The sequence below is a fragment of the Staurois parvus genome, unplaced genomic scaffold, assembly GCF_062004578.1.
Source record: "Staurois parvus isolate SC_StPar_1 unplaced genomic scaffold, SC_StPar_1.0 ptg001886l, whole genome shotgun sequence".
NCBI lineage: Eukaryota > Metazoa > Chordata > Amphibia > Anura > Ranidae > Staurois > Staurois parvus.
The window spans coordinates 317,684-335,968 of record NW_028319682.1 but is presented as its reverse complement, the minus strand read 5'-3'; the positions used below and the strand labels follow the sequence as shown (position 1 = coordinate 335,968).

The following is an 18,285-nucleotide window of genomic DNA, read 5'->3' as shown; positions in this document are numbered from 1 at the left end:
TATACAGATACATAAGTGGATATACAGAGAAATAAATGGATATACAGAGAAATAGGTGGATATACAGAGCAATAAATGGATATACAGAGAAATTAATGGATATACAGAGAAATGGGTGGATATACAGAGAAATAGGTGGATATACAGAGCAGTAAGTGGATATACAGAGAAATAAATGAATATAAAGATACATAAGTAGATATACAGAGAAATAGATGAATATACAGAGCAATAAATGGATATACAGAGAAATAAGTGGATATGCAGAGCAATAGGTGGGTATACAGAGGGGAGAGTGTCCCCAGCATTTGGGAACACGTTGTTAGCTCCGCCGCACGTCTGTAGTTGAGTTGTGTGCTCTTGCTCCCCCCACAGGCCTCAGGTTGCAGTGCAGGCAGAGTCCCGTGTTCTGGCTGTAGCTGCACTCACAGCTCCATCTCTCCAGCCTGAGGACCATGTTCTGCTAGAAGAAGCTCTCAGCACCGGAGCGGTCCCTTCTCTCCTCAGGATGGACAATGACATCTTCCTCTTCAGAGTCTTCCTTGTATGTCTGGTGGCCCGGAGTGATGGAGCCAGGGACAGGAGACCTGTCTTCTCCGGGTCGGTCCAGGAGAACCGACCGGTAGGGACCAAAGTGAACGGACTGACCGTCCACCTGAACCGGCTGAGCCCAGAGCCCTGGTGCTCCAAGGTAGCGGGGCGGAGGTGGCACCTGCAGCTCCTGGGGGAGGACGACTCTCACTTTGAGCTCTATTTCCACCACAGGTATGCCCAGCTATCCCTCAGGACTGCCCAGCAGCTGGACAGGGAGCTCCGGTCCAAATACATGCTGAGGCTGGGGCTATGCTGCAAACTTTGCCTGTCCCCTGAGCACACAGTGACAGAACTGGCCCTGCTCACCGTCCATGTCCTGGACCTCAATGACAATGCCCCCCAGTTCAGCCCCACCAACCTGTCCAGGATCAGCTTGGATGTCACCACCAGACTCAAGTCTGAGGTCTATAGGGTGAGCGCAGAGGACGCCGACCAGGGCACCAACGCAGACTTGATCTACTTTGCAGACCCCATCAGCAACTATTTCTTTGTCATCCCCAAAACTGGCCAGGTAGTGTTGGTGGAGTCCATTCTGAACCTCAAGAAGAGCGTCAACCTGACTATATTTGCCAGGGACCATGGTCAGCCCCCTCTGGTCAGTGCCCCCTTGGAAGTGGAGATCTCCCCCAGGATGAAGAAGTTCGGGGCAGTGGATAAAGAAGAGGTGACTAGACTTAGACGATCCCTGACAGTAGGCTCATCTGCTCCATCCACTACTGGTGGCTCCTTCTTGGAGACCTCCAGTAGTAAGCATGCAGAATTAGACAAAGACAGCCTGAAACAATCCTTTGTGTCTCTAGACTCATCAACTCTACCTTTTCCTGGTGTTACCAGTGGTGGAACCCCTTTGGAAGTGAAACAGATGCTGGAACTTATTGCTGAGGATACCCCTATTAGGTTCCCTAGGATAGGAGACCTTCCTATAGCAGATATAGAGGACATTCTGCAACATAAACACCCCAATTACACCGCAGAACCCTCAACCACCCATGAGGACACAACTAATGGCTTATATACTACCACTATGGACGTGGAGCCCTCTCCAAGAAGAAAGACCTTCTCAAATCTTTGCCCCTCATTGTCTTCAGATTCTTGTAATGCGTCAGCTCCAGAGGATATCACTGTTGGATCTTCTTTAGAAGTGGGTATCTTCTCAAGGAGAAAGAAGCTTGCAATGCTAGACTCCCCTACCACGTATGAGGACACCACTAATGGTTCATATACCACCAACATGGATGTTAGGCCCTCTCCAAGAAGAAAGACCTCAATTCAATGTTCCTCGTTGTCTTCAGGTTCTTGTAATGTGTCAGCTCCAGAGGATATCCCTGTTGGGTCCACTTTAGAAGTGGGTATCCTCTCAAGGAGAAGGAAACTTGGTATGCCAGACTTCTCTAACGCCTATGGAGACACTGCTGATGGTTCATATACCACTGCCATTGATGTGGAGCCCTCTCAAAAGAAAAAGACCTTCTCAGCTATGGACAAACTTATATGTTCCTCATTGTCTTCAGGCTCCTGTGCTGTGTCAGTTACGGATGATACTAACATTGGGTCTCCTTTAGAAGTAGGTATCTTCTCAAGGACAAAGAACCATGCTATACCAGAGCCTACCATTTATGAGGATTCCACTGATGGCTCAGTTACCACCATCAAAAGAATAGAGCACTCTCCAAGAATTAAGACCTTTTCAGCAGAAGATAAAGACATGGACACGCTGAAAGGCCTCTCATTGTCTTCACACTCCTCTGCTGTGCCAGTTCCTGAGAGTACCACAGTTGCCAGCAACCTAGAAGTGGGGCTCTACCCTAGGGTTAAAGAACTGGTTGTAGCCTATTTAGAAGAAGGCACCTGGGGACAGAACAGGCTGAAACGGTCCCCTGTGTCACCAGATTCCTTCTCTGCTGTCTCCATTCCTGAGGATACCCCCGTTGGCTCCATCATCACCACCTTGGTGTCTAGGGAGCTCCAGTCTCCTTGGTATGAGCTGGTGTCACCCTCCCCTGAAGACTCTCCTGTTGCTGTGGATAGAGATAATGGGGAAGTGCTGCTGACCAGCACCTTGGACAGGGAATCTCAGGACAGCTATGAGTGTCTCATCAAAGAGCAGGAGAGAGCTGGTAAGAGTCATTGCTGCAGTCCTAAGGGGCTCATTCCTATCATTATCTTTAATATTAGTCAAACTGTATTATTAAAAACTTTCATTAGATTGTATAACATCAGTATGATCAGAGGTGCCTTGAGGCTTTTTATGTGACATAATATTTAAAAGAACTCTGCATAAGAGAACAGCAATTTGCATTAAAATCTGTGATTGTGTTGAATATTTAGCAATTTACCTGAATGTAGTATTTTTTTAACCAGTGAAGGGCCAGTCTATGCAAAAGTGATGTTTTTCTTATAGGTGGAGCGCAGCACACAGAGCCACCCCTTGGGTTCTCACTCTATATCTCGAATGGTGATATCCCATATTATTACAAAAACCATAGAAGTATTTTCTTCCTCTGTTGTTGGCCAGCTTGGAGGTGTTCCCCTTGACCTTTGAGTGTTTTCACTCCTTTTGTTATGTTCTGCATAATATAACATTCAAAAGAGTGCGTGGAACCCCCGATAGTGGCCACGACCAGTTTACAGACTCAGAAACTCAGAACAGAGATCTCATAAGAGAGTCCCCAATAGATAGGAAGAGACTATCAAGGGGGTTATATCTACACTATACCTACCAAACACTGAAATATCATTATTGGCTGGACTGACCCTTCAAAGCGGTATTAAACCCAAAAACAAATATTTGATGTATTGGAGCTTACTGATCCTTAAATGTGGTGGCTGCATTAGTTTTCTTTTTTATTCAGCCAGTAATATACCTCCTGTCTTCCACTCTGAATGGGGAACAATGGAGACACCTTTGAGCAGCAGCATTGTCAGTATGGGAAGAAGGTAGCTTTAGGAGGACTAGCAGATTTACATAGACGTGACTAACAAACTAAAGATGACCTCAAGGTAACACCTTTTAATCAGTTACAGCAACAGATTTATTTCCATTTGGGATACAAATTTTACATAAAGGAATAAAAGGTGACCATTGTAAGCACCCCTGTCAGTCATAAAGAGTTTGTTTCAAACCTCTCACAGCCACTTTTGCTGGACAGCTTGGTCTGTTAAAGTGGTATTGATCTCAGCAAAAAAAAAATTAAAAAAATTGTCCCCCTGCAGACTGATGCTCTAATGTGCTAGTATGGACACCGAATAGCACATTATGACAGACTTACCCCTCAAATGGAGCCATCCAGTGCTGAGCTGTCACTGCTCTTGACGTTTCCATCTTCCATCGGGTCTTCCTTCCTGGTTCGCGAATGTCCAGGCTGCGATGACATCACTCCTGCGAATGTGCATGGGAGTCGTCATCATGGCACGGCAATCACAACACATCCAGTGCATGCTCTAGTGATGTCATTGGCCTGAGACAATATGAATATTTACTAACTGGTGCAGGTTTAGACTTACAGGTAAGACTCATTTAAGTTTAGCTGTAGGGCAAAGCGAAAAAGCAAGATTTAATTCCACTTTAATGTTTTTTACGAAACCCACAACAGTAAAATCAGTCTGTAGATGCAGTAAAGCATGCTCGTTATACTCACTGTGGAACCTAAGGGGTTAATCTTCTGCATTGTGTAAAAAGGCTATTTGATCCCATCTTCTCTAATCCTCCCCTTCTACCATCCCCAATCCATCTGCTGATAGAGCAGAGCCTTGGGGACATGCTGCACATGCTCAATTTGGTGGTATTGTTAGAGATTTTTTTTTTCTTGGGAGAGTGCATGTGATTAGCACAGGGCAAATCAGTACTGTTTAGACAGAGGTCAGGGGTTCTGTATCCTCCTAGAGTGAAATGAAAACTCCTCCTACAAGCTTTAACCAGTGCTCTGCTGGACACTGATAGAAGTCACAAGACTGTTATATACTACTGACGAGAAAATGTATTTAGCAGTTTATGTTTACTAAAATATTTGCATTTCAATGTTCTGTTTACTGTGGAAGACCGGATATAGTGAATGCGGGGTACGGGAAGAGCGGATATAGTGAATGCAGGGTCCGGGGAGAGCGGATATAATGAATGCAGGGTCCGGGGAGAGCGGATATAGTGAATGCAGGGTCCGGGGAGAGCGGATATAGTGAATGCAGGGTCCAGGGAGAGGGGATATAGTGAATGGGGGGTCAGGGGAGAACGGATATAGTGAATGCAGGGTCCGGGGAGACCAGATATAGTGAATGCGGGGTCCAGGGAGAGGGGATATAGTGAATGCAGGATCTGGGGAGAGTGGATATAGTGAATGCAGGGTCCTGGCAGAGCGGATATAGTGAATGCAGGGTCCGGAGAGCGCGGATATAGTGAATGCGGGGTCCGGGGAGAGCGGATATAGTGAATTCGGAGTCCAGGGAGAGTGGAAATAGGGAATGCAGGGCCCGGAGAGAGCGGATATAGTGAATGCAGGGTCCAGAGAGAGTGGATATAGTGAATGCAGGGTTCGGGGAGAGCAGATAAAGTGAATGCAGGGTCCAGGGAGAGTGGATATAGGGAATGCAGGGTTCGGGGAGAGCAGATATAGTGAATGCGGGGTCCGGGGAGAGCGGATATAGTGAATGCGGGGTCCGGGGAGAGCGGATATAGTGAATGCGGGGTCCGGGGAGAGCAAATATAGTGAATGCGGGGTCCGGAGAGAGAGGATATAGTGAATGCGGGGACCGGGGAGAGCGGATATAGTGAATGCGGGGTCTGGAGAGAGCGGATATAGTGAATGCGGGGTCCGGGGAGAGCGGATATAGTGAATGCGGGGTCCGGAGAGAGAGGATATAGTGAATGCGGGGACCGGGGAGAGCGGATATAGTGAATGCGGGGTCTGGAGAGAGCGGATATAGTGAATGCGGGGTCCGGGGAGAGCGGATATAGTGAATGCGGGGTCCGGGGAGAGCGGATATAGTGAATTCAGGGTCCAGGGAGAGCGGATATAGTGAATGCGGGGTCCGGGGAGAGCGGATATAGTGAATGCGGGGTCCGGGGAGAGCGGATATAGTAAATGCGGGGTCCGGGGAGACCGGATATAGTGAATGCGGGGTCCGGGGAGAGCGGATACAGGGCCCGGGGTCAGTAGGGGGACCCTTGAAAATGCCCCTGGTACCTTTTATAGGCTTTTTTGGGTGTGCTTTGAGTGTGGGCAAGGACACAGGGGTCCCATGATGCTCTGTTGCCCGGAGGCCTCATGAGTTGTCAGTCCGCCTCTGGGTGTGATATCACCAATGACCCTCTTATAGTTTTGTTGATTACTGCATTTGTAACAGTCATTGAATTGAATTTTGGAGTAAAAAAAGAAAAGAAACAATGTTACTATTGTTTTCTGGTGAGGCCTGGCTGGATGTATCTTTATTGGGAAATGTGTATCAACATGTATCATGTCCACCAAACGTGTCTGATTTTCCAAAACTATTACAACAGAGCTGCTTGTGATACAACAGAAGCAAAGTCTGTACAATCCCTTTGTCTGTTACTATGTGTGCGATTATCTGATCAACTGCGAAAGGTTCAGTCCACCCAAAACAGAAGCTTCAGTTTCTTCTGTCACTCGGGAACTCTACTGGTGAGATGCCTAGTAAGTCCCCTTTCACACGAGCGCTCTGTTTGTCTGTTTCTGATCCATCTGTTGATGGATGAAAAATGGAGATCAGTGCATCTCATCCGTTTAACATCTGTTTTTTGAAACAGAAAAAAGCCATATATTTGTTCCATTAAAAAAAAAAAAAAAAAAAAGGAAAACATGTAAAACAGATGTAAACAGACAAAGGGTCAGCTTTTTTGTTTTTGTATTGGTAGTGGATGTAAAAAGTGGATGTAAAAACTGAAGAAAAACAGATCACACTTCATTTTCAATGGGTGTCCCATAGACTTGCATTTACAGAGGGAATAAAACCTGTCCTGTAAACTATCATTGGGAAACATGGTCACACATGTCCCATAGACTATCACTAGGAGAGAGGGTCACACTTGTCCCATAGACTATCACTAGGATAGAGGGTCACACTTGTCCCATAGACTATCACTAGGAGAGAGGGTCACACATGTCCCATAGACTATCACTAGGAGAGAGGGTCACACTTGTCCCATAGACTATCAGTGGGAGAGAGGGTCACACTTGTCCCATAGACTATCACTGGGAGAGAGGGTCACACTTGTCCCATAGACTATCACTAGGAGAGAGGGTCACACTTGTCCCATAGACTATCACTGGGAGAGAGGGTCACACTTGTCCCATAGACTATCACTGGGAGAGAGGGTCACACTTGTCCCATAGACTATCACTGGGAGAGAGGGTCACACTTGTCCCATAGACTATCACTGGGAGAGAGGGTCACACTTGTCCCATAGACTATCACTGGGAGAGAGGGTCACACTTGTCCCATAGACTATCAATGAGAGAGAGGGTCACACATGTCCCATAGACTATCACTAGGAGAGAGGGTCACACTTGTCCCATAGACTATCACTGGGAGAGAGGGTCACACTTGTCCCATAGACTATCACTGGGAGAGAGGGTCACACTTGTCCCATAGACTATCACTGGGAGAGAGGGTCACACATGTCCCATAGACTATCACTGGGAGAGAGGGTCACACCTGTCCCATAGACTATCATTAGGAGAGAGGGTCACACCTGTCCCATAGACTATCACTAGGAGAGAGGGTCACACTTTTCCCATAGACTATCATTAGGAGAGAGGGTCACACTTGTCCCATAGACTATCACTGGCAGAGAGGGTCACACTTTTCCCATAGACTATCATTAGGAGAGAGGGTCACACTTGTCCCATAGACTATCACTGGGAGAGAGGGTCACACTTGTCCCATAGACTATCACTAGGAGAGAGGGTCACACATGTCCCATAGACTATCACTGGGAGAGAGGGTCACACTTGTCCCATAGACTATCACTGGGAGAGAGGGTCACACTTGTCCCATAGACTATCACTAGGAGAGAGGGTCACACTTGTCCCATAGACTATCACTAGGAGAGAGGGTCACACATGTCCCATAGACTATCACTGGGAGAGAGGGTCACACTTGTCCCATAGACTATCAGTGGGAGAGAGGGTCACACTTGTCCCATAGACTATCACTGGGAGAGAGGGTCACACTTGCACCATAGACTATCACTAGGAGAGAGGGTCACACTTGTCCCATAGACTTTCACTAGGAGAGAGGGTCACACCTGCACCATAGACTATCACTAGGAGAGAGGGTCACACCTGTCCAATAGACTATCACTAGGAGAGAGGGTCACACTTTTCCCATAGACTATCATTAGGAGAGAGGGTCACACTTGTCCCATAGACTATCACTAGGAGAGAGCGTCACACCTGTCCCATAGACTATCACTGGGAGAGAGGGTCACACCTGTCCCATAGACTATCACTAGGAGAGAGGGTCACACCTGTCCCATAGACTATCACTAGGAGAGAGGGTCACACCTGTCCCATAGACTATCACTAGGAGAGATGGTCACACATGTCCCATAGACTATCACTAGGAGAGAGGGTCACACTTGTCCCATAAACTATCATTGGGAGAGAATGTCACACTTGTCCCATAGACTATCACTGGGAGAGAGGGTCACACCTGTCCCATAGACTATCACTAGGAGAGAGGGTCACACATGTCCCATAGACTATCATTGGGAGAAAGGGTCACAATTGTCCCATAGACTATCACTGGGAGAGAGGGTCACACATGTCCCATAGACTATCATTGGGAGAGAGGGTCACACTTGTCCCATAGACTATCATTGGGAGAGAGGGTCACACATGTCCCATAGACTATCACTAGGAGAGATGGTCACACATGTCCCATAGACTATCACTAGGAGAGATGGTCACACATGTCCCATAGACTATCACTAGGAGAGATGGTCACACTTGTCCCATAAACTATCATTGGGAGAGAATGTCACACTTGTCCCATAGAGTCTATGGGACAAGTGTGACATTCTCTCCCAATGATAGTTTATGGGACAAGTGTGACCATCTCTCCTAGTGATAGTCTATGGCATAGACTATCACTAGGAGAGAGGGTCACACCTGTACCATAGACTATCACTGGGAGAGAGGGTCACACTTGTCCCATAGACTATCACTGGGAGAGAGGGTCACACTTGTCCCATAGACTATCACTGGGAGAGAGGGTCACACTTGTCCCATAGACTATCACTGGGAGAGAGGGTCACACTTGTCCCATAGACTATCACTGGGAGAGAGGGTCACACTTGTCCCATAGACTATCACTAGGAGAGAGGGTCACACTTGTCCCATAGACTATCACTAGGAGAGAGGGTCACACTTGTCCCATAGACTATCACTGGGAGAGAGGGTCACACTTGTCCCATAGACTATCACTGGGAGAGAGGGTCACACTTGTCCCATAGACTATCACTAGGAGAGAGGGTCACACTTGTCCCATAGACTATCACTAGGAGAGAGGGTCACACTTGTCCCATAGACTATCACTGGGAGAGAGGGTCACACTTGTCCCATAGACTATCACTAGGAGAGAGGGTCACACATGTCCCATAGACTATCACTGGGAGAGAGGGTCACACTTGTCCCATAGACTATCACTAGGAGAGAGGGTCACACTTGTCCCATAGACTATCACTAGGAGAGAGGGTCACACCTGCACCATAGACTATCACTAGGAGAGATGGTCACACATGTCCCATAGACTATCACTATAGTGCCAAAAGTATTGGGCCTCCTGTCTTTCCACAAATATGAACCTTAATGCCCCCCCAGTCTTAGTCCGTAGGGTTCAATATTGAGTTGGCCCCACCCTTTGCAACTATAACAGCTTCAACTCTTCTGGGAAGGCTGTCCACAAGGTTTAGGAGGGTGTCTATGGGAAGGTTGGACCATTCTTCCAGAAGCACATTTGTCAGGTCAGGCACTGATGTCGGGGGAGGAGGCCTGGCTCGCAGTCTCCGCTCTAATTCATCCCAAAGGTGTTCTATGGGGTTGAGGTCAGGACTCTGTGCAGGACAGTCAAGTTCCTCCACCCCAAACTGGCTCCTCCATGTCTTTATGGACCTTGCTTTGTGCACTGGTGCGCAGTCATGTTGGAACAGGAAGGGGCCATCCCCAAACTCTTCCCACAAAGTTGGGAGCATGAAATTGTCCGAAATGTCTTGGTATGCTGATGCCGTAAGAGTTCCCTTCACTGGAACTAGGGGGCCAAGCCCAACCCCTGAAAAACAACCCCACACCATAATTCCCCCTCCACCAAACTTTGTCCATGGGATTGCCAGACAGAGAAGCGTGATTGGTCACTCCAGAGAACATGTCTCCTCTGCTCTAGAGTCCAGTGGCGGCGTGCTTTACACCACAGCATCCGACGCTTTGCATTGCACTTGGTGATGTAAGGCTTGGATGCAGCTGCTCGGCCATGGAAACCCATTCCATGAAGCTCTCTACGCACTGTTGTTGGGCTCATCTGAAGGCCACACCAAGTTTGGAGGTCTTTAGCTATTGACTCTGCAGACAGTTGGCGACTTCTGCGCACTGTGCGCTTCAGCATGCGCTGACCCCGCCCTGTCATGTGACGTGGCCTACCACTTGGTGGCTGAGTGGCTGTTGTTCCCAGTTGCTTCCACTTTGTTATAATCCCACTAACAGTTGAGCGTGGAATATTTAGTAGCCAGGAAATGTCACGGATGGACTTATTGCCCAGGTGGCCACCTATCACGGGACCACGCTTGGAGCCACTGAGCTCCTGAGAGCGACCCATTCTTTCACCAATGTTTGTAGAAGCCGTCTGCATGCCTAGGGGCGTGATTGTATACACCTGTGTCCATGGAGGGGATTGGAACACCTGAGTCACATGATTTGGAGGCTGGGGACAATACTTTTGGCAATATAGTGTATGTGTAGACACACACATAGACACGTGTGTTTGAGTTTTACCCCCGGTTCACACCTATGCGGCCGTGGGGGCCATGTTTTGCATGGGCATGAGAGCCCATTCATTTGAATGGACTCCCGTGCCCCGTGACACGCAGGGAAAGACGTTGGTTGCCAGTATGGTTGCGGTTCCCAGTGCGGGCGATGTGCCATTAGAACTAATAGCACCCGCCCGATGGTCCGCAATTCTCTGTGAGGGTGGTGCGGCTGCATGGATTTTCGTGCAGATCTGAAGCGGCACCACCCGCACAGATGTGAATGTGCACATCCTAATGTAACAGGCTGCGCACACCTATGGGTGCGATAAACAATGAATGGCGCCACAAACGCCCCATTCGCACTATGACGGGTACAGTAGGTGCCTAGGCCAGCGCATTTATTTTCCACGGGCTGCGTATCACATGACAAACACACCAAAGTAGCTCATGTCGCTTTTTGAGCGTTGAGGTTAATGCGTTTTTTTTTACCACTTAATTTGATGCATTTGTCGAGCTTTTTCCGGCGCGGAAAAACATGCATCTTTTTGCTCAGTTTGGAGCGCCATTACCAACGAATGACACCGCAATCGCGACACGCGGTTTTCTCAAGTTCCATAAACATGAGCAAAAATCTGCGACTTTGTGCCTGTTCACAGAGATGAGAATGGGGCTGAATTGTGAAACACTTTGTCACCTCCAGAAACAGATCTTCCAGCGGTGTTTTCCCTGTGCGCTGCGGTGCTGAAACCCAACAGAAGACATTTATTATATTGCAGCTTTCCAATTCTAAGATGTCGTGGCTGAAATATGGTGCAGCAAATGGAGAGTTTTCTGTCCAGGCGCGGACTGACCATTTGGAAACTCGGGCACTGCCGGAGGGCCCGGGGTCATTAGGGGGCCCCATGAGATGATCCTGGTACCTTTTTCATAGGCTTTTTTGAGTTTGGGCAAGGACACAGGGGCCCCATGATCCCCTATTGCCTGGGGGCCCCATGAGTTGTCAGTCCACCCCTGGTTCTGTCTCATCCGGAGGGGCAAAGTTCTATATAGAAATAGATAGATGAATGGATCCTGAGGGTATTGAACCCAAAACCATAAATGTAATATACTGCAGCTTAATACCAATCATTAGATGTGACGGCTGCATTCGTTTTCTTTTTTAGACTTTCTCTCCTTTATTTTCTCCTGGTGATCCGGCCAGTAAGTCTATTGTTTTTCAAAAGAGCAAGCTCTCCTGCAGAAGTATCAGTTTACAGGGGTGAGACAAACCATTTACCATTGACGAGGTGATCACAATGATCAGCTTTATGGAGAACCTTTATTCCAAAAAAATGTAACTGTTTGCTGTAAGTGATTATAAAGTGTGGACTGGAGTCTGGCTTCAATTTGTTAGTGTATCTAAATCTGCTAGTATATCTAACACTCCTCTCCCCCCAGACTGACAATGCTACTGTTCAAAGCTGCACACTGTGCTCCTTCATCCAGAGTGGGGGGGGGGGGGCGCTCTAATACAGGAGGTGTGTTATTGACCAGATCACCAGATGAAAACCGAGGGGAAAAAGTCTAAAGCCTGGTTCGCATCTAGGCAGGTTGCGGTTGATGCGTTTTCCAGGCATGTTTTGCGTTTTTGAACACGTGTTTTTGATGATTTTATGCGTTTTCGCTTTTTTGTAATGTGACTTTGATGCGACTTTGATGCAACTTTGTTGCGACTTTAATGCGATTTTGATGTGACTTTGATGCAACTTTTATGCGACTTTGTTGTGAATTTGATGTGACTTTGATGCGACTTTGATGTGACTTTGATGCAACTTTGTTGTGACTTTGATGCGACTTTTATGTGACTTTGATGTGACTTTGATGCAACTTTGTTGTGACTTTGATGCAACTTTGATGCGACTTTGTTGTGACTTTGATGCAACTTTGATGCGACTTTGTTGTGACTTTGTTGTGACTTTGATGCAACTTTGATGCGACTTTGTTGTGACTTTGATGCAACTTTGATGCGACTTTGATGGAACTTTGTTGTGACTTTGATGCAACTTTGATGCGACTTTGTTGTGACTTTGATGCAACTTTGATGTGACTTTGATGCAACTTTGTTGTGACTTTGATGCGACTTTGATACGACTTTGATGTGACTTTGATGCAACTTTGTTGTGACTTTGATGCAACTTTGATGCGACTTTGATACGACTTTGATGTGACTTTGATGCAACTTTGATGCGACTTTGATGTGACTTTCATACGACTTTGATGTGACTTATATATGACTTTGATGTGACTTTGATGCAACTTTGATGTGACTTTGATGCAACTTTGATGTGACTTTGATACGACTTTGATGTGACTTTGATGCAACTTTGATGTGACTTTGATACGACTTTGATGTGACTTTGATGCAACTTTGATGTGACTTTGATACGACTTTGATGTGACTTTGATACGACTTTGATGTGACTTTGATGCAACTTTGATGCGACTTTGATGTGACTTTGATACGACTTTGATGTGACTTTGATACGACTTTGATGTGACTTATATACGACTTTGATGTGACTTTATGCTCTCTGGCACTCAAGTAGCATCACAGTCACATCAAAGTCGCATAAAAGTCACGTCAAAGAAGTGCAGGAACGTTTATGTGTCCAAAGTCGCATGTTAGGGTTGGGGTTAAGGGCTAGGATTAAATGTTAGAGTTAGTGTTAAGGATAGCCCTGACCCCTAATCCTAACATGCGACTTTGGACATATAAAGGTTCCAGCACGACTTTGATGCAACTTTGATGCTACTTGAATGCCAGAGAGTGTAAAGCCGAATCAAAGTCACACTACATAAACAGAACATTCTTTGTTTCTAGCAAAAAAAAACAAAGCAAAACGCATCAAAACCGCAACACTTGTGTTTTTGGTGCGGGTCCATTGAAGTCTATTACATGCAAACTGCAATCTGCTGCAGGAAAAAAAAGGCCCTGACCCTTTCCAAAAAAACACGCCGGCTCAAGCCGCACAGAACTAGATCCAAAAGAAACTATGGCAAAGGTAAATGGAACTGTTTTGAGCACTAAAAATCGCATAGGTTTGAACCAAGGCTAAAAAAAGAAAACTAATGCAGCCGCCACATCTAATGATTGGTACGCCGCAGTATAGGACATTTTTGGTTTGGGGTTTAATACCGCTTTAGAATCCTTTCATCTACCTATTTCTCTATAGAACTTCGGCCCTTCGGATTGGATAGATCGCTCGGCATTTTGATTTAGCCCAGGAGTCTCCAAACTTTTTAAAGAAAGGTCCAGTTTACTTTCCTTTAGACTTTGTGGGGGGGGCCGGACTGTGGCTAATGTAAGTAGAAAATGCCCTGGTGTCAGTGGGGGGAATAGTGCCCCATCATTGGTGTCAGTGGGAGGAATAGTGCCTCATCATCGGTGTCAGTGGGGGGAATAGTGCCCCATCATTGGTGTCAGTGGGAGGATTAGTGCCCCATCATTGGTGTCAGTGGGGGGGAATAGTGCCCCATCATCGGTGTCAGTGGGGGGAATAGTGCCCCATCATTGGTGTCAGTGGGAGGAATAGTACCCCATCATTGGTGTCAGTGGGAGGATTAGTGCCCCATCATTGGTATCAGTGGGAGGAATAGTGCCCCATCATTGGTATCAGGGAAAGGAATAGTGCCCCATCACTGGTATCAGTGGGAGGAATAGTGCCCCATCATTGGTGTCAGTGGGAGGAATAGTGCCCCATCATTGGTGTCAGTGGGAGGAATAGTGCCCCATCATTGGTATCAGGGAAAGGAATAGTGCCCCATCACTGGTATCAGTGGGAGGAATAGTGCCCCATCATTGGTGTCAGTGGGAGGAATAGTGCCCCATCATTGGTATCAGTGGGGGGAATAGTGCCCCAACATTGGTGTCAGTGGGAGGAATAGTGCCCCATCATTGGTATCAGTAGGAGGAATAGTGCCCCATCATTGGTATCAGTGGGAGGAATAGTGCCCCATCATTGGTGTCAGTGGGAGGAATAGTGCCCCATCATTGGTATCAGGGGAAGGAATAGTGCCCCATCATTGGTGTCAGTGGGAGGAATAGTGCCCCATCATTGTATCAGTGGGAGGAATAGTGCCCCATCATTGGTGTCAGTGGGAGGAATAGTGCCCCATCATTGTATCAGTGGGAGGAATAGTGCCCCATCATTGGTATCAGTGGGAGGAATAATGCCCCATCATTGGTGTCAGTGGGAGGAATAGTGTCCCATCATTTGTATCAGTGGGAGGAATAATGCCCCATCATTGGTGTCAATGGGAGGAATAGTGTCCCATCATTGGTATCAGTGGGAGGAATAGTGCCCCATCATTGGTGTCAGTGGGAGGAATAGTGCCCTATCATTGGTATCAGGGGAATGAATAGTGCCCCGTCATTGGTGTCAGTGGGAGGGATAGTGCCCCGTCATTGGTATCAGAGGGAGGAATTGTGCCCCATCATTGGTGTCAGTGGGGGAAATAGTGCCCCATCATTGGTATCAGGGAAAGGAATAGTGCCCCATCATTGGTGTCAGTGGGAGGAATAGTGCCCCATCATTGGTATCAGTGGGAGGAATAGTGCCCCATCATTGGTATCAGTGGGAGGAATAGTGCCCCATCATTGGTATCAGTGGGAGGAATAGTGCCCCATCATTGGTGTCAGTGGGAGGAATAGTGCCCCATCATTGGTATCAGTGGGAGGAATAGTGCCCCAGCATTGGTGTCAGTGAGGGGATTAGTGCCCCATCATTGGTGTCAGTGGGGGGAATAGTGCCCCATCATTGGTGTCAGTGGGAGGAATAGTGCCCCATCATTGGTATTAGTAGGAGGAATAGTGCCCCATCATTGGTGTCAGTGGGGGGAATAGTGCCCCATCATTGGTGTCAGTGGGAGGAATAATGCCCCATCATTGGTGTCAGTGGGAGGAATAGTGCCCCATCATTGGTGTCAGTGGGAGGAATAGTGCCCCATCATTGGTATCAGTGGGAGGAATAGTGCCCCACCATTGGTATCAGTGGGAGGAATAGTGCCCCATCATTGGTGTCAGTGGAAGGAATAGTGCCCCATCATTGGTATCAGTGGGAGGAATAGTGCTCCATCATTGGTGTCAGTGGGAGGAATAGTGCCCCATCATTGGTGTCAGTGGGAGGAATAGTGCCCCATCATTGGTATCAGTGGTAGGAATAGTGCCCCATCATTGGTTTCAGTGGGAGGAATAGTGCCCCATCATTGGTATCAGTGGTAGGAATAGTGCCCCATCATTGGTTTCAGTGGGAGGAATAGTGCCCCATCATTGGTGTCAGTGGGGGGAATAGTGCCCTATCATTGGTGTCAGTGGGAGGAATAGTGCTCCATCATTGGTGTCAATGGGAGGAATAGTGCCCCATCATTGGTGTCAGTGGGAGGAATAGTGCCCCATCATTGGTGTCAGTGGGAAGAATAGCGCCCCATCATTGGTGTCAGTGGGAGGAATAGTGCCCCATCATTGGTATCAGTGGGAGGAATAGTGCCCCATCATTGGTGTCAGTGGGAGGAATAGTGCCCCATCATTGGTGTCAGTGGGAAGAATAGTGCCCCATCATTGGTGTCAGTGGGGGGAATAGTGCCCTATCATTGGTGTCAGTGAGAGGAATAGTGCCCCATCATTGGTGTCAGTGGGAGGAATAGTACCCCATCATTGGTGTCAGTGGGAGGAATAGTGCCCCATCATTGGTGTCAGTGGGAGGAATAGTGCCCCATCATTGGTGTCAGTGGGAGGAATAGTGCCCCATCATTGGTGTCAGTGGGAGGAATAGTACCCCATCATTGGTGTCAGTGGGAGGAATAGTGCCCCATCATTGGTGTCAGTGGGAGGAATAGTGCCCCATCATTGGTATTAGTGGGAGGAATAGTGCCCAATCATTGGTGTCAGTGGGAGGAATAGTGCCCCATCATTGGTGTCAGTGGGGGGAATAGTGCCCCATCATTGGTGTCAGTGGGAGGAATAGTGCCCCATCATTGGTGTCAGTGGGGGGAATAGTGCCCCATCATTGGTGTCAGTGGGAGGAATAGTGCCCCATCATTGGTGTCAGTGGGAGGAATAGTGCCCCATCATTGGTGTCAGTGGGAGGAATAGTGCCCCATCATTGGTGTCAGTGGGAGGAATAGTGCCCCATCATTGGTGTCAGTGGGAGGAATAGTACCCCATCATTGGTGTCAGTTGGAGGAATAGTACCCCATCATTGGTGTCAGTGGGAGGAATAGTGCCCCATCAGTGGTGTCAGTGGGAGGAATAGTGCCCCATCATTGGTGTCAGTGGGAGGAATAGTGCCCCATCATTGGTGTCAGTGGGAGGAATAGTACCCCATCATTGGTGTCAGTGGGAGGAATAGTGCCCCATCCCCCCCCTTTACTTCCCCAAGCTACAGAATAAACTTTAGATAGACTTAAATCCAATTAGTGAACTGCTGGCTGATATTTTTCTTCTCCCTTCAGATCCCGTTTAAAGGGTCGCACCATGTTTAATGTAAGAGGCGTAAGCACCCCTTGAACCAGTCGGAAGCCTTCCTAGGGGAAGGTTGGCGGCGGAGGAGCTTTGATATAAATTCATGGGCGAGAAAAAGAAAATATCCAACCACTTAGAAAAAAAACAAAACAAAAAAAAACCCCCCACCCCGGTAATGCGTGTGTAGACGGCGTGAATCCCTTCCCCCGACGCACTCTCAGGTACACAAGCCCCAGAAATATTCCACACAATTCAGAATCACACGACGTTAACGGCAGATAAGACGCTAAAACGCATTCTCCTGTCTAATCTCCCTGCTGCTTATTATGTATTTATTCTGCTTATTATGTATATATAACAAGCGCCTTTTCATTTCGGCATCTTTTATTTATTTTTTATTTTTTTCACGCCTGCTGGAGAATGTTCAAAGGATCCACTACTTTGTCAGCAAAGTTATGTTTTTTTTTTTTTTTTGCTTTTTCTTTTTTTTTTTTTTTTCTTCTATGTTATGCTTGAGTTTGCTTTTAATCATGTTCAGGCGCCGCGGCTTATTTACCAGAAGTGCGTTTCAGTGCAAATTTGCATTAAACCATAGCAACCGATCTTTGGTGCTCATTGTCTCATCTGCACTGGAGCGTGGCTTTGCAGAGCTGCAGATCTCAGCGGCTGGCGGACTACGACTCCCAGCCGGCCAGAGATTCGCATTGGGTGAGGATCTTCCACACGCCATAGCGACCGCGGAGCAGCCGGTTTGTCGAATTGGAATCTGTCGGTGATCCGCTTGAGGTGTGATTGAGATCTGCTGGTTTGTTGGGAAAAAAAGTATTTGCCGTGCTGCGGTGAACTGGTGAAGGATCCTTTATAGCAGTGGTCTCCGAGGTGCGGCCCAAGGGCCAGATGTGGCCCTTTGCTAGCCTTTATGCGGCCCTTGGGGCACTATTCCTTCCACTGACACCAATGATGGGGCACTATTCCTCCCACTGACACCAATGATGGGGCACTATTCCTCCCACTGACACCAATGATGGGGCACTATTCCTCCCACTGACACCAATGATGGGGCACTATTCCTCCCACTGACACCAATGATGGGGCGCTATTCCTCCCACTGACACCAATGATGGGGCGCTATTCCTCCCACTGATACCAATGACGGGGCACTATTCCTCCCACTGACACCAATGATGGGGCACTATTCCTCCCACTGACACCAATGATG

General features: G+C 47.6%; 1 protein-coding gene across 1 annotated transcript in view; it reads left to right on the top strand.

Annotated features, from left to right (window-relative positions):
* The first annotated feature begins 444 nt into the window (after positions 1-444).
* The window catches only part of LOC149433876 (neural-cadherin-like), a 183,754-nt gene continuing 165,913 nt past the window's right edge, over positions 445-18,285 (top strand). The window contains exon 1 of the mRNA XM_089664339.1: positions 445-2,711. Within this exon, the coding sequence (XP_089520465.1) occupies positions 509-2,711 (2,203 nt within the window). The 5' untranslated portion in view covers positions 445-508. The remainder of the gene's footprint in view (positions 2,712-18,285) is intronic.